At 34.6% G+C, this 24,293-nt stretch overlaps 1 protein-coding gene across 1 annotated transcript; it reads left to right on the forward strand.

Moving 5' to 3' along the window:
• Window positions 1–1,111: 1,111 nt before the first annotated feature.
• Window positions 1,112–23,666, forward strand: LOC117324244. Its single transcript, XM_033879997.1, has 3 exons — window positions 1,112–1,720; window positions 17,488–17,522; window positions 20,570–23,666. Exons 1-3 carry the CDS (start codon window positions 1,648–1,650, stop codon window positions 20,816–20,818), a joined length of 357 nt encoding a protein of 118 aa, XP_033735888.1. The 5' UTR covers window positions 1,112–1,647; the 3' UTR covers window positions 20,819–23,666.
• Window positions 23,667–24,293: the final 627 nt, after the last annotated feature.

Genomic DNA, 24,293 nt, shown 5'->3' on the forward strand with positions numbered 1-24,293 from the left:
GATAAATAATTCAATCGATTGAATAACACTGGGCTAAGGGAGTGTTTCATATTTATATAGCAGTAAGAACTACTAAATTAGATATAAATCTTATACGACTGCGCCACCAATTCTATTTTGAAAGTGACTTAAATCTGTTCTGTCGGAAATAATCCTTGACAGGGGACATAACTCTGGTTGAGTGTGCAAAACTTGTCTCACGCTAAACACATTTACCTGATTCATTTGATCGTTGATAAAGTTTCCGTTGTATTCAAGTGCAATGAAACAAGACTAGACACTCCACTAACACATGTGTAAAACAATGAAGACAAGCATCGCCAGAGTTTGAATAAGATATTGACATTTGTACACACTTCAGAGCTATTAAAATGGACATACAACTACCCTCTCCCTTACATAATTCACACTCAATGTAAGCGATGCCGTACTCACACAGGAGTGGTTGATTATTTTATTTCCACAAGTAAAATATATAGATGGTTAGGAGCAATGTTCGTTCTGAATTCTTGGTCTAAAAGTCGACACATACTACACGGTAATGTGTAATCGACATTACATGTCATATGCTATGGTCAAACCAAACTGACCTTTTATATTGTCTTGAATGATCAACGTGATTACTGCAATGTCAGAATTATGTGACTCAGTAATTGTTACTGCTGCTCCAGTTGAGATATCATGGATCAACAAATATGTTCAGAGGACGTTATAATCAAAATAAAGATTCAAATAACTAATGTCGATGTTTCAAGGTTTCCGCACTAGTTCCAATTTCATAGAGGATGTTTTGCTTTTACCAGCTTCATGATCTTCCATTAGCTGCAATGTATATCCGTATTTTAATCTCGAAAATTCAAACTAGCAAGCCCATTTACGGAGAAGAGGTCAATGTAATCAGAATACCTTAGCGGAGGCAACTTCATACTAAAAACCTAATTAAATCCATTCTCCGAACACAACAATACCATTCCAATTGGCTTTTAAGAGGTGACATAAAGATGATAAAATCGCCATAAACAACAGCACGGCAGCGGATAGGTTGATGACACCGGGGCAGATCAATAAGGAGGCTTCAGGTACAAACAGACAGGTATAAATCGGTGCGTGATATATTGAACAATTCGGCCGAACTGGAAACCAAAATACAGGGCTGCGAAACAGGAACTGCACTTGTGCTTTTAAGGGGAAATCTTCGGCGGATTTTGGCTCGACTCTTATGCTGCTCATGTCAAAGGCTATAACGGGTCGTTGATAGATTTTCACTCGCTTGTGGGCCACCTATAAACCAATAACACCCTGTATCGATTTCCTGTTAAAGAGGATGCTTCGGCCCGGCGTTGTTATAAAATCATTGGCTTTGAAAGCAGAACAACGGCTTCTGTGGCACGTGTGCTGTACACCTGGGATCCTGATCCGCGCATGCTTGTGGGTATCTTCTGATTAAACTCTCTCAGACACCTTACAGGTGTTTTGGAATCTTCTGGACGCAAATTCGCCTATAGACTGATATGAAAGAAATATCTGGAAGGTCTAATACCTTACCTTTTACTAAAAACAGTGAACGAATTGGTTTCATGTACTAGATTAAAGTATCCTGACAGGAAGTTAAAACTGGACCTTACCCCATCAGTTTAGAACATCTTTATGGATCTTAAAGACGTTTTGTTGTCAACCTTCAAGGGGAGGATTTGGGTGCTGAATACTCTTGTCACAATGGGTAAGTTTTACATGTCAAACGAGTCTAGATATGTTAAATACTAACTCCCATTCAAGAATAATTCAAAGGAATCGTTGATGATGTTGTTCTTTTTTTTGTTTTGTTTTTGTTTTTTTGTTGTTGTTTTTTTTTTTTTTTTTTATTCTATTTTTAGGACGGTTGATTTTATGCAGCCGTTAAATATTTGAAATCTATTTAACGTATAACTTTTTTACCTATTTAACATTACTTCACCTGTATTTCTCTATTCATGACTGCTTAATCCATTTAACATAGTTTTGTGCTGTTATATGTATATGAGGTAGTTATTTATTTTACAAAGATATATTTTTTTCTTGCTGTATTTTCTATATTTGTGTATCTTTATGACTATTCAGATAAACTCGTATGCGAATAAACTTTTGTAAGGCGTGACGTTTCGGTGACGACACTCTGTCACAAGGTTCTCCTACTAATATAAAATAATCAAGTTGCTTAAAATGAAGGTTTGACAAATAGTTCCCATAACACCACTTGTAAAGTGGCAATAACACGAAAACTAAATACACACACGAAAATATTTACATGGATACCATAAAAAAGGAAGGACAAGTGTTTTCTGCTTCTTGGTGAAACCAACAACGTAATTCCTGAATTGTTCACACAATTCAATACAAAATGGAGAAGATATAGTAGAGTAAAAAAAAAAAATTAAAACGGAATAATACAGTTTCGTCCTTTCATGTTTGTTTCCAAGTAATCCAATGTTCACATGTCCAATGTGGACAGAAAGAGAATGTATTCTCTGCCATAATGATTTCCGTTTAGTACATTCCAGAAGTTCATAGGTAGAATTATCCAGTTCTTGTCGCTCTCAAACATAAATTTATATGTATTCTTTTCACTTAACAGAAATTGCAAATGAAACATTCGCTTATCAATGTTTTTTACCCAACATTGTGATTAATTTCAAACACGGCAGGATTATTGAACGTAGCAAAATTACAAAAAAATCCTGATATTTCCCATGTTTATTTAGTTATTTATTTGCTTGTCAGTGATATATATCTAACTCTTCAGAATAAATCACTATAATTATATTCTAAAGATTTAACTTAATGCTTATAATGCAAATAAGGATCGATTATTAGACCGAATGATACATACCAAATATAGAATATATGTCGAACGATAGAATTTCTCCGGGATGAATTATACGCAGGGTCTGTATTCACTTTAATCAGTATGAATTATACACAGGTTATGTATTCACTTTAATCAGTATGAATTATACACGGGTTATGTATTCACTTTAATCAGTATGAATTATACACAGGTTATGTATTCACTTTAATCAGTATGAATTTTACACGGGTTATGTATTCACTTTAATCAGTATGAATTATACACGGGTTATGTATTCACTTTAATCAGTATGAATTATACACGGGTTATGTATTCACTTTAATCGGTATGAATTATACACGAGTTATGTATTCACTTTAATCAGTGTGAATTATACACGGGTTATGTATTCACCTTAATCAGTATGAATTATACACGGGTTATGTATTCACTTTTAACAGTATGAATTAAACACGGGTTATGTATTCACTTTAATCAGTATGAATTATACACGGGTTATGTATTCACTTTAATCAGTATGAATTAAACACGGGTTATGTATTCACTTTAATCAGTATGAATTATACACGGGTTATGTATTCACTTTAATCAGTATGAATTATACACGGGTTATGTATTCACTTTAATCCGTGTGAATTATACACGGGTTATGTATTCACTTTAATCAGTATGAATTATACACGGGTTATGTATTCACTTTAATCAGTATGAATTATACACGGGTTATGTATTCACTTTAATCAGTATGAATTATACACGAGTTATGTATTCACTTTAATCAGTATGAATTATACACGAGTTATGTATTCACTTTTATCAGTATGAATTATACACGGGTTATGTTTCACTTTAATCAGTATAAATTTTACACAGGTTATGTATTCACTTTAATCAGTATGAATTATACACGGGTTATGTATTCACTTTAATCAGTATGAATTTTACACAGGTTATGTATTCACTTTAATCAGTATGAATTATACACGGGTTATGTATTCACTTTTATCAGTATGAATTATACACGAGTTATGTATTCACTTTTATCAGTATGAATTATACACGGGTTATGTTTCACTTTAATCAGTTTGAATTTTACACAGGTTATGTATTCACTTTAATCAGTATGAATTATACACGGGTTATGTATTCACTTTAATCAGTATGAATTATACACGGGTTATGTATTCACTTTAATCAGTATGAATTATACACGAGTTATGTATTCACTTTAATCAGTATGAATTATACACGGGTTATGTATTCACTTTAATCAGTATGAATTATACACGGGTTATGTATTCACTTTAATCAGTATGAATTATACACGAGTTATGTATTCACTTTAATCAGTATGAATTTTACACGGGTTATGTATTCACTTTAATCAGTATGAATTATACACGGGTTATGTATTCACTTTAATCAGTATGAATTATACGCAGGGTCTGTATTCACTTTGAATTTGAAAGACTAAAAGAAAAGCTCAAACTATTGGAGAAAGTTAATAGCAAAGAATGTGTAACTTTTGGTATTGTACAGAAATGTATGAAAGACTGTTTTTTTCAGTCCATCATAACTCTTGTCGGTGATCTAGCACTTTTCAGATCTGTAGAAAATAGCTATATATACTGCTTTGTACAGACAGGTTCGTGTAATATTTTAAGTGTTTTCACTAATAGACATGTAGAAACACATTAATTTCTAAGCCATAGGTAGTTTGACATTGCTCTCGTTAATTTACACTTATAGGTCTGATATCATAACAGTGTAGATCAATGTATGAACATTCATCTATAATATTTTTGAACTAAAGGGATGCATCTAACGTAAATTATTACATAAAGGTGGAATATTACATTGTGTCGGAAATGTAACGTTTTCTTGTTTTCGGTTCCGTTGAATAAAAGCAATTGTAAATCAGTTAAAGGTTTTGGGGGATTTTTTTCACACGATACAGTAAAAGATCCAATATAATGTCTATGTGCTTTTCATTATAGAATTATGAAGTTATTGCAACGGTGAAAATAATATAAGGATGTCGAAATATGTCGAATGTGTAGATTATTTATAGTTTGGTTTTATAAACTAAACTGTAAAAACGGAATTGTTTTATAATATAATCCGATACATACAAGTATACAATAAGGGGGCAGATTAATAAGGCCATATGCAAGTGCCAGATGTTTGCAGATTTTTATCATCTTACGTACACTACTCATGCTCAAAATATAGTTATAAAGTATATTATCAGATAGAAGACACTCTGAACGAAAAAAAAGATAACATTTTTTCACTACTTAATGTCTTTTAACTGGTCCTAAACTTACTAGTAAATGACGACTGATGGCCGAAACGTCAACCACGTGACAGCTAAAGAGTTTGAGGAAACTATGAACAGGATATTCCTCCAGACTCCATAGGTGATACTATAATGTGATGTAAAATGATATCCACTTTCCAAACAATTAGTCAATCTGTTGTCTGCTGCCAGCACCTCTGCATGTTGTGGTCGAAGTATTGACGAATTTAAAATCGTGCTTGCAAATATAAAGCGGGAAAATCCAAATCAGAAAAGGTGTTAAAATTGGGAGGCAAGGTTGGGATTTACCTGTCTCGGCAGTTTTTCCGAATATGCCTACCGGATATACAGTGCGAAGGGGGATAACTCCAAGATTAGGGGAGGTAACTTGGTAAAATGCACAAAGCAATGAATAGAGAAGTACGGGATGTAGTCGTATAATTCTTGTGCATACTAGAACAAAGATTTCTATAAATAGGTATCAAATTAGCCCCAAAATTAATAAGCTGGTCTTCATTTGATCAATAAAATTATGTTTAAGAAATTATTTTCATTATATAACATCTTATAAACCAAGCGTACATAACAGAGGGGGTCAGCTTTTCTTGTCTAACGAGCATAGTTGTGATGAAGGGAGCTGTCAGTCTGAATAACTGGAATGTATTTTCTGCATTTTTAGTGGTTTAAGTATTTGTGTAGTATCAAGGATGTTTCTAAATAGCTTAAGATTGTACGTTGAGGTATCGCCTAAAGTTAAGTAATGGAATACAAAGTAAACGAAACCGTATTGCTTACTCAAGGCTGAGGAAATGATGATGGATACGAACGTATGGAGGATTAGCACACATGAATTGTAGAAGTAGAATATTTTATGAGGAGATCCACAAGGATAATCATCTCCCATGTCATTGACATTACAAAAATTGTAAATCTTGTTAAAAAGGTATCATGTACTAAAACTGCAGCGACAGTGGTATCTCTAGGATTACTAACAAAAATAAAACTCATCAAAACAGAAACAATTGGAAAACCAAACTGGCTCTCCTTACATTGCATTATATTACGCCGCTATTGTAGTTTTTGTGGGAATTAAAGAAAAATCAAAATACATCATACGACTATTTCGGCAGTGATACAAAGGGTCAAGAGTGCAGATTAACAACTAAACATTACTAAGTTAGTACGAGAGATGCATATCATTCATATTGTTCTGCCAACGTGATAATATTTGCTATAATTGTATAATCTAAGACAATATCATTTGATGAACCGGTATCACTTTTTATATATGTTGTCGTGGCATGTAGGATAATACTTACACCAGAGCTTAAAACATTAAATAGTTTGTAGTCGAAAGACGCACGTACATGACAAGCGTGTATAAGTGAGATTCCTCCCTTTAGTTTACTCCCAATTCTTAGTTCACCTTTAATTATATTTCATGTTATGCAACAATATGGATATATTCTATGTCAACCTCTTAAACATTGCGTCACCTGCTATATCATTGCAGTATGATAGTACGTTCTTAGGAATACTCATGTAGTATGTATACATATATGTGTATTGATATTCAAACACCCTTCGCCCCACATGAGCCTTCGTCAAGAAGATGAAGAAGATCCAATATAGGTTGGAACGTTTCCGCTCATGAATTTTCGAATGTATTTTAAATCGAAGCAGCAATGGATATATATTTCAGTTCATTTTGAAAAGAACTAAAAGCTTAAGCAATAAGCAAGAATAACATAAAAAAATGACTCGTGCACCAATCTGAATGAACAAAATTTATATGACCATGAATTGCATTGAATCATATTCTGTGAAACTAGGAAAGATTTATTACTACTAGGGATGATTGATATGTTGTGAGTCTCGTATTGAAAAGGGCACTCAGGGATGTTCTTTTTAAGTCCTGCTATTCTCTGACTATATAGGGCTGTGTACCAAAGGACTGGTCTCATGGTTAATTTGTATCGACGAGTTAGCACTCTAAAGTAAACATGTCGAGCAGCTTTTGCAAAATGGACAAAATTGGTGAAAGAGCAGTTATCAAATATGTGCATAAAGAAAAGTTTAACACCTAAGGATATCCATAATGATATGGTAGCAACACCAGGGAACGATGCCCCTTTATATGCTACAATGAAAAGGAGAGTGGCGAAATTTAAGGTACATGTCCACACTTCTGACATAAAATCTCCGTTCAGATTTATTTTACCTGTAAACCCAGGGCTTCTTACGAAGCGACTACGGTTACTACACCTGGTCGTATATGCCAAGGGTTATTGCGACAACACTCTCAGTGAATCCTATTGTAACACCGTAATGCTTGACAGCAGACAACACACTGGTTTCCAAACAGGTTTTGCTGATGAGGTACTGCATTGGGTATTTAACGAAACTGAAACACGTTGTTACGTAAGATTCCATTGAAAATGTATACTGTACCCGCAATGGACCCCAGGGTACCTAGCACTTTTGCAATCCAATGACATACTATCTGTGTATTTCACCTATGCATTGCCCAATATAAGCAAATCCAGTGGCAAAATATATTTCCTTTCAAAAAAAACAGAGCCATTTATGGAACTAGCATCATTATGATAATAAAACAAGTTGTTTACCAATTTGTCTGAAAGGTACTGCTATCAATATTTTACCTGGGTATTGATTATGAACACCGAAAAATCATTGACACATGTATCTATCCCTCTGAAGTGGTCTGTTGATACATAGGGTAGGTGAGTTTGTAACACTGAAAGTCAAAATCTAAGATGTATTTTAAGGATTCAAGCATAGTACCTTTGTAAATGCCATATGGTTATCCATAGAAAAGTATAATTTCGTACTTGTTACATGTTTTAAGGTAGATATTTTTTTAAGTTTCTACTTATTCTCGCAATAAACGAACCGACGATTTGGTTTATGAGGAAGAGTTGGCAGGCATTTGTTAATACAAGAGTGTTCCATTTTCAAAAGACGCACATGTAAAACCATAGCTAATCTCGCAAACACCTTGGTGTTTGTAAAAACTATTTCAATGGCAAGTAATATTTACTGGAAGTCTGGTCATGAACCTTAAGCGCGGCGGACAGAGCCTTGAGGATGACCACCGTCCTGGAAGGCCTTTCAATGTTGCAACCCCAGAAAGGTCAATAGAATTCATGATATTATTATGACTGACATTCGAGTCACAGAATGATGTAAAACCAGTAAAGTTGGCATTATACAGGGATGAGTACATTCCATTCTCACCCAGGATTTTGCAATGAGAAAGCTTTCGACCTGATAGGTACAAAGACCTCTGACAGTTGATCAGAAGCACACCAGGCCCACATTATCGCGAGCTAATCTTAACCTTTTTGAGGAAGATCCTGCCAACTTTCTTCAGAGATTTGTCAATATGGATGAACATGGGTCCATCTTTGTACCCCAGGGGACAAACAATCAATGACACATACTATGCTTCATTTCTGGTCCAGTAACCGGGAAACACCGCCGACATCTCAGTAAAGGTGTGTTATTCCATCCATCAGGACAATGCTCCTGTTCACAAGTCTGTCAGTGCCATGGCTGCCATTCACGATTGTGTATTCACTTCATCAGATTTTCATCTATTTACAAACTGAAAATAGCTATCTCGGGCACCCACTCTCTGTCCAATGATGGCGTCATACCTGCTGTTGACAACTTCTGAACATCCACGAAAAGGAGTTCGTTCTATAAAAGTGGCATTGAAACCATTAAACACCGCTGGCGAAAGTGTATACATACTGAAGGGGATAATGTTGAAAAAATAATACAATCTGTCCGGCAGACAATTCAAATCCTTCAATATGAGGTTCACAACATATCAATCAGACCTCGTATTTCTTTTTTGTTTGTTTTGGTTTAACGGCCCATTATTAAGACCATGGTAATTCATTTACTTTCTTATTACAAACCAATTGGAAGCAAAGACAAATCAGATAAAAAGGTTCTTTTTTAAGCATTCACATTTCATATGTATGTTTTATGAAATAAAAAGGGGGTTGGAATAATAAAAGATATATCGATGTGAAATATGTGATATATATATAAGGTTAAAAAAAGGTACAGTAAGTAAATGGAATCAGAGTCTATAGAATATATCCATGTCTTTCAAGTACATTATCATGTACTGTAGCTATATAGTGCTTTCGAATCCAAGGAATTGAAAACGTTTTCATATCCGCGACTCGAAAATATTTATCCCGAAAGTGCTTAAAATCAGATCTATTCAAAATGTCCCACTTTAATTGGTGTGTCACATGCATGGCATGTTTGTGGCTTTTCTCGTTTTAAAAGTAAGATATGTGTACCCAGTACGGAGCCGAGAGGGAACAAGTTCTTTTCTACGATCTTTCGGTCCTAAATTTGATGTTTAAAGTTTCGGTTGTACTTCAAAACGTTTGGTGCTCGTTTCGGAAAACCAGCGTTACTGTCATTTACTTTGAATGGTTGTAGAGATAATAGGTTTGAAATATGTATATGGCAGTTTGACATTTATTTGCTTGAGATTTGAATCATTTTTGCATCCCTGTCAACAAATGCATTGCCTTAAATTCCGACATGGCTAGGAATCCAAAGTTGTTTTGCCTTTTTTAGATACGAGATATTGGGAGAACAAGGTTTTGTACGAGTTGTTTTTAGGATCTCGTAACTGTTAACTTTGAGGGACATGCATGCAGTCAGAACAAATGGGAGAACAACAGATATGTTAAATTCAGCTATCTCGGTCAATTTTAGGTTGAAACCAAATGTTTGCAGTAGTTCTGGGTTTTGTGTAAATATTTTTTGGTGATTTGGGTTGAATACCTGGTCAAAAGCTGGATTATTAGGGTTCGATTTTAGTTGAGCTGCTTACTATAATGCAGGTTTTTTGCCTTCTGCCATAAAGAGATGTTTCATTTGCTTCCATGAACATGCTTTGCACAGGTGTTGTTGGAAAAGCTCCAAGGGTTTGACGAATCATCTGGTTATAGATTTGGTCTAGCATCTGCAGATAAAACAACGCGCTGACCCGTACCATACAACCGTAATCCAGTTCTGTTCGAATAACTGATCGGTCTTAATTCCGTTAGCAGAATCCTCAGCGATACTTTTGGCATAGCCATGGGAACTAACTGTATCCCTGTTTTGGCCGTATTTTATCATTATTATTATGCACGGTTATTATAAGGACACTAGACCAGGACTCAACAATTTCTTCAAGTTAATTTTCCCTTTCATTTTATTTGATGATAAAGTTTCGTTTTTTTAAAGAAAAGATTGTTTTCTTTGTCGATTGTTCAAACCGACATTTACTAGAAATGAAGCATAACTCTGCATTGTAAGGATATGCTAACTTGTATTCTAACTTACAGCCTAATCAATCAACACGGTCAACACGAGGATGTGTAATATGCGTGAATATTATAGTTTTCCTGCGGCGCATTTGTTGATAGTTCTAGCCTACTGTGCTCTTTTTTTAGTCATTGATTTGATATCAATTTGCGATTTCCGTGTTCGAGTGATGACGGTAAAAATTCCAGGAAGGTTATCAAGAGATACATGTTGATAACGATCATTGGAACACTATGAGAACAAAAAGGTATTTTATTCCCTTGTGCAAGTTGCAATTTAAGTGCATGTTAAAATGTCTGGTGCAGGCATTGTCACCAACCCGATTCTCATTTTAGGAACGTGGCATTGCTTAAATTTCACCCAGATTTACATTGCAGGTGTCTTGGGTGAAACAGAAGACGAGCTCTCCCTCTTAAAATACTTGGTACTTTTCCCTTGTACAATATTACCTTTTTCACAATGTCTAATGTCCCTTCATTTACATCGTGCCGTCGTGATAGAATAATTTTAAACGTTTTATTTGCACATTATATTGTTATATTGTATTATTGTGGTCTTTTTTAATATTGTGATATTAGAAAAATGCCGAATATAAAGGTGTTTCTTTGTGAAACAGAAAGAAACAACAGTTGAACATCCATACGCCGTATATTCACAACCTAAGAAACACGTGACATACGCCATCGGATGATGTGTAGAGAAAAGCTAATGATATGAGTATTTTCAAACATTATTCCGAATCAATAACAGGATTATTTTCTCATATAATGATACCATTATGAAATAAATGCCCCAATTTCTGTCATTTTCTAATTATGTGAAAAAAAGGTGTAGATTTTATCTCATGGTAGAGAGAAATAGCGTCAAAAAGTTAAATAAAATATACTCGTTAATCCAACGCACATTTAAATTTACCCGACACGATGGTAAGTCGTCTTCCGTTTCTCTCTTTACATAAAAGTGTCCTTGACGTGTAATTAAATATTTACCTGTCCTTTTTACTGAAACCATTTTATTGTTTCTGACTTAACGCGTAAGTAGCTCTATAGACAATATATAAATCAATGACTTGCTTATTGTAGGTGAAAAATATTGACATTTCATCTTATTCAAATGTACCGTGTGCGAGTTCGTATGTATCCGTTTGTTCATATTGCTGAGCATTATATGTAAATATACATTATTGACTTGCAAATGCCGACATACAGCTTTGTTTTCACAAATCCACTTAGAAAATCAAACATGGATTGAGGCTAAAACAATTACTGTCCAGAGTTTGACCTGCTACATGGGATGGTTACTAGAACAGGGCTCTTTTCTACAGTAGTTACTAGGACCCTGACTCTGTGACCTTGGCTAGGACCCCCATGTGCACGCGTCGTCGTAGGGGACTATGTTAATAAACCTGATAGAACCAACAAAATCAATTATAAACAATTATACAATTTCTCGCTAATCTATAATGCACGATACATTATTTAGATGACACTTAAATAGAATATATATACATGAACGGACCAGGTGACCTCTATTTCGGAACGTCAGGTCAGGTAGATATGGAAATCATACCCTCGGGAAGCCTCTGTGGTGACTCCAAATCCAACATTCGAAGTTATACTACGTATACCGTACCGGCACATATCTAATATGACATAAATAATTCAATGAGGGAAACTTCTGTTCTTCTCTTCTGTATAGAAAAGTATCAAAGCGGGTATATATACACAGACGTTTATGATAGCCATACGGTTTGGAATTACACTGATGAATGCTTGTATAAATGTGTTGCATCTTGCTCAGTCGGTCTTGGAACGACAACCACATAGGGGTAGTAATTCAAAAAGTACCCTTAAAATGCTGAATCACTTATCGTGATTGATAAAACCTGAGACCTATGTAAACTGATTAACCATTCCTTTGTCAAAGAAAAATGAAATTTAGAGCAACTCACTAAGCCAGCACTTATAAATCGACTACCTCACCACCTTATATATAACCTCATAATTGAAATATGACCCATGTCATCAGTGCCAATAGTTCTACCCAACTTTTGTTGTTTTGCAATATTTAAGATATATATCAATGAAATTTCATCAATACATTTCGTGTCTACATAAGTTAATATGTATCCGAGTTAAAATTCTTGTTCTATTAATAAATTAATATTTCAACAACAGGTATATGCTATGTTGTTTAATTTAACTAGATGTATCAAATAACAGCAACAAACAAGGCCAGGATCATTCGGACATAAATCATTACACCTTTGAATTGTAAATCGTATTTCCGCAGTAGCGGTACCTAGTCGTTATTTCTCTAGATGCTGTACAATCTCGATAGGTATTTAGTAATGGAGAAAGGATTTCTCCTCGGTTGTATTCTATCAAAATCAACGAAAATAAAATGCTTGTAGAATAGAACCCATATGAGATGTTTTGGCAAAGTTTCATTATATTTGGACTTACTCTCAGTCTCATGTACAGTCCATATAATGACATTGGAAATCGTGGAACTTATACATATCCGAGGTTTCAGATATCCTTTGTGTATTAGATATCCGAGGTTTCAACATCAGGCTAAGCGAATAATTGCATTATCTAGTGTTTGTAAGTACATAGAAATACTTAATATCATTCCAGATTGTAGAACTGGGATGATTGCCATTCTTCCTAAATCCCATAAGCGTATTATTAATTTTGGAAAATATGACTGTATTTACTAATTGTTCTGTTTAGCAAGTAACTCAGTCTCCCACTACGATTAACATTTCCAGGCTATTGATGTCCCTGTTTGATTGTGTTTGTCCTCCGTGGCTATGTATTTGTACAGAACCAGCGTTTAACTATCAGTTACAGAGTAACGCCAGTAAGATTAAACACTCGTTTTGTATGGTTGTAACAGACCATATATCACATCATTATTAAGCAATGTTTATAAATCAGTGTCGATATATAATGTGTACAGACCAATGTAGAACCGATAGGAGATATCGGCGTAGTTGTGTCTGAAATATGTAACAAAACGCCATTTAACGGATTACGTGAATCCCGATAAGCGATGGAGATTTTTTCAGAAATCGCTGTTAATAACATATCTGTATGAACCATGGAAAATCTGAAACACCTGTTCTGTGCACGCTGTCAATTACATGGTACATGAACTAGTAGAGAGTCCAATGTGTGTTAGGAGACGCCAGATAGAACTAGAGGATCGCCGGTATGAAATATTCATACTACTGGATGATTAAGGATGGTCGGTAGCTGAAGGAGGAGCACGACTTAAAATACTAATCAATCCATGAGAATCGACCCACCAACTGTAACAACTCACTACCAGATTTATCATGATCAAGAGTTACATTAACAATCTTAAGCAAAATTATATATTCTATATTATGAAAGGAACAAAAACCTACCATTCAAAACACTGTTACAATATAAAATGACAGGGTATAGCGGCAGCCTAAAACGACCAGATCTGGATCTTTTAAGTCGACATGATCATCTGTTATAACATGGTAGACTAAACAAATAGTTAAATAATCTTAATCTTCCAACGGTACATGAACATCTAATATAACATGACACAATAAACAAATAGTTAATTAACCTAAAAGAACATGAACATATAATATAGCATGAAAAAACAAAACAAATAGTTAATTAATATGAACCTTCCAACGGGACATGAACATTTAATATAACATGGTAGACTAAACAAAAAGTTGATTAATCTGAACCGTCTAAAAGAACATGAACATCTAATATAACATAACATAGTGAACAAATTTGGGACAAGAACACTGAATATATCATGATAGACTAAACAAATAGTGACCTTTGATCTGAACCGTCAGTTCAGTTCAGTTTATCTATTCCTTCTGTAAAATATCTGAAACGCCAAATGAACTAACAAAATATATCCTCCCACAAGTCATTATATCATGAATTTTCCTAGTACACTTAGGCAATTAAATTTGTTTACACTTAAGTTTGACTATCAAATGTACATTCTCTTGCTTAACTCAAAAAACTCTTTTGATAACTTTTGCTAAAAATAAGAATACCTCTTATACAACAAATACTTATATAAGCGATATTGTCCGAGCTATACATATGATTCTGCGTTTGTTTAAAAGTTAAGAAATTTATGATAATATAATATTTACTGTTTTATAATAATAATAATTTTGAGGTGGTTTAAATAGCCTGATGCTAAAACAATTTGCTTGTTTAAGGAATAAAATGTTATATGGAATTCGCATATTTCGATTCAATAATTATAATAATAGTACTTATGAGGTGTGGGGTTGTTGTTGTTGTTGTTGTTGTTTTGTTTGTTTTTTGGGGTTTTTTTTTTGACAGATCATTTCTTGATTTTATCGTTTCCTTTCTTCTTTTACGGAGCATCTGCATGCCTCTCAAAACATTCAATTTTGATGGCACTAAGCCATTTCAGCTTGAAATTATGCATTTGATTAGTTTTTAATGTGACTGTAACACTGGTTTGGCTATGAATGCGGGTGGTATATCGGTGCAACGCTAGTATATGTTAAACATAATACTCAATATTTCGAATTATATAATTCATATTATGTTTATCTAGAAGAGTTTTGTCGTAAAGTTGATCATCGCAGTTTACGATGATTCTGAAATTGAATCATGAATGTATAATAGGTCCCCTATGGCGCAACGAGGCGTTCTTTTTCTAATATAACGACCTTTATCATTTCGACATAATTTGATGTATCTTTACACACAGGGAGCTATGCCGGCATGTCAAAAAAATTGTTTTAATTTGATGTTAATGATCAGTATCATTTCAAAAGAACCTAGATCATGACCGACAGGTGATAACTCTTTTCTGAGTTTGTAATATTGTCATCATGTAACACACGTAACACCAGATCCTGACAGAGCCCAGAAGTAGAACACAGACGCTAAGAAGGAGGCGATCACTGTTCTATTGGTAATCGATTCTTACCTTTGTGTTCCGGATCTATTTAAACTGTAAGCGTTGGCCAGTCTGGCAGTGAATCGCCGGATGTAGGTTCCATTCTCCGACCGGTATAATAGATCACGGTTTTTTTTATAATGCTGTGCAGCTTAACTATAATATATTAGGAAATAGCGAATTGTTCAACACCGAAAGTCTGGTAATATCTTACGTTAACAACTTGTTAGATGACAATACTTACTGAAACTGATTCTGTGTGGAGTAGGATCAAGACCTGACACTTTAATATCTCGGTTAGGTTGCATGTTGCTCTTTATATGGAGTGCATACGAACTGATGCAAAGCTAAAACAGTGTCAAGGTACAACGGAAATAGCTTTAAGGAAATATGAAAATATCCATTGTAGTAACATAACAGCTTTAGGTTTACGTTCCACATGCTATGTAGTATTATATACCAGGTATCATTTAAAAAAAAGTTTTTCGGAAATTAATATGTTAAGCCATTGTAAATATAAACTTTTTATTGGATCCCGATTTGTTTGCTTCATTGAAGAACACTATAATATTTCCACCATTTTAGCAACTGTGAGCACATATATGGATCAACAACTGCCCGGAGGTTTGTTTGTCAAAAAAACAATACCTGTTATAGCATGAAAGCAGTTGTTTTAGAACTTTCAAATTCAAAACTATTGTGGCCCTCGCCTACATTACTTTTTTCACTTATAAATAAATTTTCAAATTGATTTTGTTATTGATATTATAGTAGAAAGATATGTTTTTGCTCATAAGTGAGACAGTCACGCACTATCGATGGCCGTGTTTTGTACAATTTTTGCCGCAAATATGTGGGAGAAATGCTTTAATTGCAATTGTTCAAAATCAGTTTACATACCTCTCGAGCTATATTCTCGGTTTCCCTACGAATTAGACTTTTTAATTTATTTTTTTTAGGTGGCCAAATGGTCACAGTTTTGTAGTAGTTATGGTTTTCTACCGAGGCAATCCAAACTCATCACAATCGGTTGGCCCTGCTTTATGACATTCGACTTCAAACGAGTTACTTTTTGAAATTACTTGCCATTTGTCAGTATGAATTAAAGGACGTTCCAATGTGAATAAACAAAACACAAATCATCTCATAAAAATATTATCCAGTCTGGCATAACAAGCTTGCTTAACGAAAATCCGCTCTACCTGATTCAGCGATATAATGTCTTGATTGAAAGTTTCCCCGAACATGGTCAATACTGCTACTTAATAACAGAAACAATATCTCCGAAGACAATATCCCCAAACGTGATTAATACTGTTACTTAATACAGAAGACAACATTCCCAAACGTGCTAAATACTGGTACTTAATAATAGATACAATATCCCTGATCGTGCTTAATACTGTTAAATGATTACAGATATAATGTCCCCGAATGTGCTTAATATTTTACATAATTATAGACAACAACCAAGAACGTGCTAAATACTGCTACTTTATTACAGACACAACATCCGCAAAATTGCTTAATACTGTTACATAATTACACTGCTACTTAATTACAGGGTCAACGTAATGTGTATATTATAATTTTTCAACTAGTTATTGCCCACAAAATCAGAATTGTTGTTCAATAACAAACTGCTTAGATCATCACCTTTGACAGATCATTTTCTATTACATGTTCACGTGTTTGAATGCAGTGAAATGGTTTCATTGTATAGTAATGTGTCTATCACAGCTCAATAGCGTACATAACACGGTCAACAGATGACCATGACAGCACGGTAGATATATGTCTGTATGTTGTACTAACACCGCTATAAATGTATACCTGTCAGTCTGTCATGATTCTGATTACCTTAATAATATCTAATGAAATGTGGCAGTGACAGTTTGATCTGTCCGGATCACTAACGGACATATTTTGTTTCCTATAAAAGATCCTAATTCAAATATTCGATCGTTACTTTATTGTGTTTATTTTAACAGTTTAGATAAAAGTATGTTTCCTTTCTTTTCAGCAATGGCGGCAGGAAACTCCACAAAAACACCAAAGGTGGGTATACGTTTTAACAGATTTACTGACATATTACGTTAGTAATCTTTGCACCTTATAATATGACCTTAATAAAATCAATGTCGGCAGTCTTCCATTATTACACTAAGTCAAATGCTATTAGAGTCTCACTTGACACCAAATGGTCACGGCTTCATTAGAAAGAGTATATATTTGTAATATTGTTATATTTGAACAGCTCTGATGTTACCTAAACTATGATGTTTTCGTGCATTTTGTTTCATATAACAACGTACGCTACAGACTAATGGAGGTTACCATCTATTTTGCGTGTATGAAAATAATTTACATGTATATTTAATTTTCATTAGTGTGCATCAACCTGGTATGTTGTTAAAGTTTGTTTTATCAACCAAGATACATATGACTTGTAAAATCGGAGAAAGATATCGCGAGTTTTGTTGATTTACTTAACTTTAACATGTATATTTGTTATTTCGCTATTAGGAGTATTGGTCATGAACCCTGCGTACTCACCGTAATAAGTTACGTAAAGTCTGAGTTTATACACACAGACACGTCTTCACCAGGATTATATCTTATCGACAAAGACAAATCTATTGCGACCTCTTAAAACCAACATTAGCAAGTTTATTGGTTTTCTTTAGGGAAATCAGCTGACTTGTTCGCTGATAATCAAATAAAAAATCGGGAAAGCATAAAGCAGAATAGGAAATAATGAAACTCTAAGACAATGAACGTGTAGTTAACCGCCCCTTGCCGCCTCGTTGTGGACAATAAGCCTTCCATAGGTAGCATTGATTATAACCTCGGCTGACCTAAACACCCCAGGGTGTGGTCCAAACCAGACCATAGTTCGCTCGTCTGGCGTTCAGTTGGTCCGCGCGCGTGCTGAATTTTACATGAGCGGTTTATGATTGGTTCGTGTCTCCCTGTGCCTTTCGGATTCAGGAAGATATCTTCAGAAGTGCTTACGATTGCATTCTGTGTTTCGCGCTGTAAACATTCTTCAATAACACCGGGAATGTTTCCCGTCAATCTAAAAGTATTCCTTCAACATTAACAAATGTACCTCATAGGCAATCAAATAACATGCCGATCTGCAACCAAAATCATAACCCTAACTCAAAATATATAAAACAATGGGGAAATATAAACAATGGCTACATTCACGAATGATATTTATATCTAGATCGTTATTAAATGTACGCCGCATGTACATTATATATTACAGGTCAAATATGTATGACAATGCGTACACATGTAGCTTCACCTTTTATTTATCATATAATCGTTTACGCCATTGATAAAAGGGTGTGGTGTAAAAGGGTGTGACGCAAAAGGGTGTGGCGTAAAAGAGCGTGGCTGAAAGGGTATCGCGCAAAAGGGAGCGGTGCAAAAGGGTGTGGCATAAAGGGTATCACACGAAAGGGTGTGGCGTAAAAGTATATCGCGCAAAAGGGTGTGGCGTAAAAGGGTGTGGCGTAAAAGTATATGGCGCAAAAGGGTGTGGCGTAAAAGGGTGTGGTGTAAAAGGGCGTAAAAGTATATCACGCAAAAGGGTGTGGCGTAAAAGTATATCACGCAAAAGGGTGTGGCGTAAAAGGGTGTGGCGTAAAAGGGTATGGTGTAAAAGGGTGTGGTGTAAAAGGGTGTGGCGTAAAAGGGCGTGGCGTAAAAGTGTATCGCGCAAAAGGGTGTGGCGTAAAAGGCGCGGTGTAAAAGGGTGATAGGCGAAAGGGTATGGGACAAGGATTACTCTAGGTAAAAGTATGGATTGTAGTGATGAGAATATGATGATATATGTATTTGTACAATTGAAAAAGAATGTATGACATCCCTTCCTCAAACACTCGTCTACGTTTGAACAATACATTTCGTTCAACATTACGCAATAATCAAAACGCGACTAGCTCATTATTCTAATCCATTATTTAATACATGGGCGTAGCCATTTAAAATTTTAAAGAATAACATTGATGTGTCCAAACTGTTTTACAAAAACTCTGAATAATTTTTTTGATCTTCTGGACCAGACGTCGATGGCTACTGTACAACCGATCCCAATAACAGAGAAACCCTACTCCCCTGCTAGGCGTCAATTTTCTGCAATATGAATATTGAATGCATCATGCTTTGATTCCAAAATAATTGATTGGTGTTCAGCATGCAATAGAATCAGGTAACACAGTGGCATTGACAAGTGTACACACTTCCGTTCCATTACGACTCGGCTGGATATCTTTGATCATTAAGGCCCGATGTATCTAGCTATAAGGTTAGACAAGCCTAAGCATTGTCCTTTTCCTCTTTAGCTATTTTAGTCATCTTTCACGACATTCAGCATATCCATGCTGTTTCTAACCACGAAGACAAATATGAATCTTTTGATGCAACTGTCCCATCACACACGTCTTTTTCCTCAGCCAGTTAAAACTTTAGTTGCCATAGGTGAAGGCAAGTATCACTGCTATCTGACAGACTACCAATAATTGAGCTCTAATGTAAAAAGCCTGATATACTGTAGCTTATCCGTTGTAGAATCGCTTTCTCTGGCGTGTTAATGTGCATAATGAATAATAACACTTCCACACTATTATATTTCAATGAATACTTTCTGTTCCAAATTATCTTTTTCCTGTGTACATTAAGTCTGTATATCAAATGGGGCTGTTTTATGCGAGATGCAAAATGAAAATTGCGGAATATACATGTAATCATTTTCAGTTTTCTTGCCATAATTGCATATATTGTTGCGACATGGGTAGTTCGTTATTTCGACATTATGTGATGTACTATATTTTTTAATAAAACATGCGATGGTCTTTTGATAATGAGTGTAGCAGTGCTCTACTGCTAAATTGCACAAACTGAATGCATTTGTATCAGGCAAATGGCGAGGTAAAATTTGAATACGCCCTGAAATAAATGCGCCGATATGTCTATGTTTATTTTTAATAACGAAATGAAGCATATATTTGAAAAAGAAAGGTTTCGTATTAAGTTAGAGAATAAAAGTAAAATTATTTGATAAAGTAATTAATGGATAGTATGTTATTCTTCAGGACAATTCCCAATTCCTGACGGACGAGATGGTAACTGGTCTGTGTATGGGATTCGGCTTCATCGTTGGGCTCATCACATTCATCTGTATCATCTGGTGTTTGTGTTGTGGATCAGGCTGTCGAAAGTCGAATGAGAAAAAGGGTCGAGTCGGTCCGTCCCCTTCCCCGGGACGGACTGCCCCCAGCACAAGATCGACAACTGCGAATACATATTCAACAGGAGGACGTTCTCAGTCAAGAAGAAGCTAATCATTGTTAAACCGGAAGTTTCAAAACCGGATGTTTAAAATGCGCAGGTGCTACAGATTGTTAGGAATGAGTTCGTTACAAGGTGATGTCTTTTAAGAAAACAACAGAATGGTTTTATATTTAGATTGAATATTGTGGACTAAAGTGTTACAGTGCTGTTAAGGTGATTGCGCCAGCGATACCCAGTCAGTGGTATACCGAGAGGACGACGTGCAAAGAAACGTTGGAGATTGGGATATTACTATTCACCAATATACATGTTATTATATTTTCTATCGTTAGACGATTGCAATACTTGTCCAAACATTTCTACAAAAACACCGACACATGTGTTATAACTTGTATCACCATTGAAGTCCAGACAACATTGTATAGGTTGGTTGACCTGAAGGGTTACTCTGATAGTTTCTATTGCTCTTTTTCAGTGTAGCAGTAATCCTTTACTAATGCTTGATTAGAATGGGAAAAGACTATACCATTGTAAATAGTGTATATAAGGTCACCATGAATAGACCATTTCACATAAAGTACAATATACTAAAGTGTACGGCATATTTCTGTCTCATATAACATACAGTATAACTCAGTGGAAGTGATCTGTATTAGACCGTAAAGGAGTAGGAACACGCATGCGCAAAAAGAACGTAAAGAGTGTCGCAAGATTGTTAAGTCTACATGTTACTATCTCGTCAAAGCCGGCACACCTACTGTTAGTAGGTATGTTAAAGACAACTCATAAATGTCTTTGTTAAATGTAACAATATGTTCGTCTTTCATTGCATGATTAAGGTACAGCTCTGCCCCTCACATAGCATTCGTTATGATCAGCACAACAAGTAGATGCCAAAGTTCATCTTTTTTTCTACCTACATGTACCTCAAGCCGACCTAATATGAAACTGTATCATCCATATCTATACGTTTACATCCTAAGATGAAACATCCCTGAGTAGTCTTAGCTTAGTCAGAATCAAAATTGTTACCACTCTGTAATCAAAATTAGAACAGAAGTCGTTATATAGACTAGTAATTACATTGTGCTTTTTATAAGAGGTTCGCCATCATCATGATATCTATGTTGTGTTTCAGTTATAAATACTGTTATATAATGGTTATAAAGGGCTATATAAAGTAGATATAGTATAGGGTATGTGTTGAATAATATGTATAGTATAAATTATATCTTGGTTAAACATGTTATAAAACAGATTTTATAGGTACCATAGATGTAGAATAATTATGAGTTACATATTTGTAATTATACATATATGATAAAGGTATTTCAGGTAAATTATCTGTATTTAAAGTATATATATATATATAAATATATATAAATAAGTATTATTGATAATAAAAAAGTACGATAACAAAGGTAACTAGTATTACCTATTATATATGTTTTTATTATAAAGGCTAGTCCTATGTTATGTATGGAGATCTACGTTTAATATACAGGCTTATTTGAAATGTTATATGCGTTACTAGTTTATATATGTTTTATAGATTATTCAATTTTATGTTTATTAAATATTTCAGCTTTACCTGTTAGATTTAAGTTGTGTTTGGTATCTAAAGTATTTGATAGTTGCTGTATATATGATATATAGAAATATGAATCAGACATTTCCTAGATAAAAGTCATTACCCTTATACTATCATTACAAACGCAAGTAGTGCAAATGTGGCAAATGCTGTTTTGTTTTGGGGCTTTTATTGTGTTGTATTAACATTTTGTTTTATGTTCCTGGACCTCCTGTTATTTTCCCTCGTTTTGGCTTATTCCAAACTCAGAATTTTGAAAGTTGTTCTTCTTCAATTAGATGCTTTGTCCCATCGGTTTATAGAGAATCTATACAAGTTTCCAATGACACCTTGTCTCTATACCACGTAGTATAAAAGTTACAGGTACAAATGTATGTAAACTATATAGGATATATTATATACAATGTCTGTAGCAACTGATGTGTCGTAAAAATCACGAGATATATATCATAAATATGAATGTCCTGTCATAAACACGCATTCGTTTGTATAATTATTTCTCCGGGGGAATTAAGACATGTTTTGAATACAGAGCGATCCCTGATCATTTATCAACAGCCAATTGATTTCTTCTCGTGTAATTGAGTCGAGTCGCTAAACAGATATGACAGGGACCCGGATGTTAGCCTAGAGCGTTCATATAAGGTCAGTATGTCGGTAGAAATTATCAATAAACAATGGAGCGTGATAGTTCATATGGGTTCGTGAAGAATTATTGTTACTGATGGTATATATATAATGTTATTGTTCTAAGATTCCCACTGTAATATTTAATGATGTGGGTTATGGACACCGAGGATATTTCAGATAGTGTTCGGTTTGTTAATTTGAGTTCATTCGTGAGGTTAACATCATTAATTTTGTTATCTTTCGACGCAACAACGTGTACTGATACTTACATTGTACGTAATGACTTGTGATAATGATATTATCATTGACGAATGTTCGGGAAATCAAGGGGACTAAACAATTCCATCTGGTTACTTAATTGTTAAATGATTTCTCCAGATATATTAAAAGAATAAAACTTTCTAAAACGAGTTGCATTCTCTCCTTGATTGATCGGACGCCAATAACACTCAGATCCACATAGATCTCGTGATAGTGGATAGATTGGTTATGAATAGATAACAAAATCGTCCGTATCAATTATTTTCCGAGGATGAATTATATTACATCCAAATATAGATCTGTAGATATATTGTAGATTCCTACACTACATATATAACATAAGGACAGCTATTGTCAATCAACGATTTGTGCATTTAGATCCAAACATGAAAATAAACGATGTACTAAAACATGTATTGTTTGTTCGGTTGATGTTTGACGTTTGTGGCTGTTAACGAACAGTTATCAGTGGACTCCATATATATATATATATATATATTTATTATACCTTTCCTTATTTTACACAATTTAAAAAGTAGACAATAGAAAAGCTATTTGAACCACATCCTCCAAAACTGCTCTGAACCAGATCAATAGTCAAAAGTGTTATTTACCCGGAAAGACCGCATTCATATTTTCGCGTTTTTTGTTGTTTTTTTCGTTCATTCTGATAGGACAATGCATACGCGTTTTTGCCACCAAGACGATCTGGATGAAGAAATGCTAGAGATATTTTTTTTTTGAAAAATATAGCGCTAACACACAACGAGTAATTAAAGCGCTATTTAGCATGCTGAAAGACTATCTTCGGGTAAAAATTATTTTTTTTAAATATTAGTGGAGGATATGAGGAAATGGCACTTTCATTGTCCCCCTTGACATTAACTATAGTTAACTATAGTTCAAGTCTCGGGGGACAATAAAAGTGCTATTTCTCTCACACCATACAATAACTGTATAATATTACATTTTGCGTTTGATTTCCCTTAACTATACGCAAAAGCTACATTTTTAACTATTGCACGGCTAAAATGACTATCGTC

The sequence above is a fragment of the Pecten maximus genome, chromosome 3, assembly GCF_902652985.1.
Source record: "Pecten maximus chromosome 3, xPecMax1.1, whole genome shotgun sequence".
NCBI classification, from domain to species: domain Eukaryota; kingdom Metazoa; phylum Mollusca; class Bivalvia; order Pectinida; family Pectinidae; genus Pecten; species Pecten maximus.

Excerpts from the sequence above, each read along its gene's own strand:
- LOC117324244 (XM_033879997.1), top strand. The coding sequence starts at position 1,648 with ATGGATCTTAAAGACGTTTTGTTGTCAACCTTCAAGGGGAGGATTTGG. Across the intron at positions 1,721-17,487 it reads GAATACTCTTGTCACAATGG|CAATGGCGGCAGGAAACTCC; the intron begins GTAAGTTTTACA and ends CTTTCTTTTCAG. Across the intron at positions 17,523-20,569 it reads ACTCCACAAAAACACCAAAG|GACAATTCCCAATTCCTGAC; the intron begins GTGGGTATACGT and ends GTTATTCTTCAG.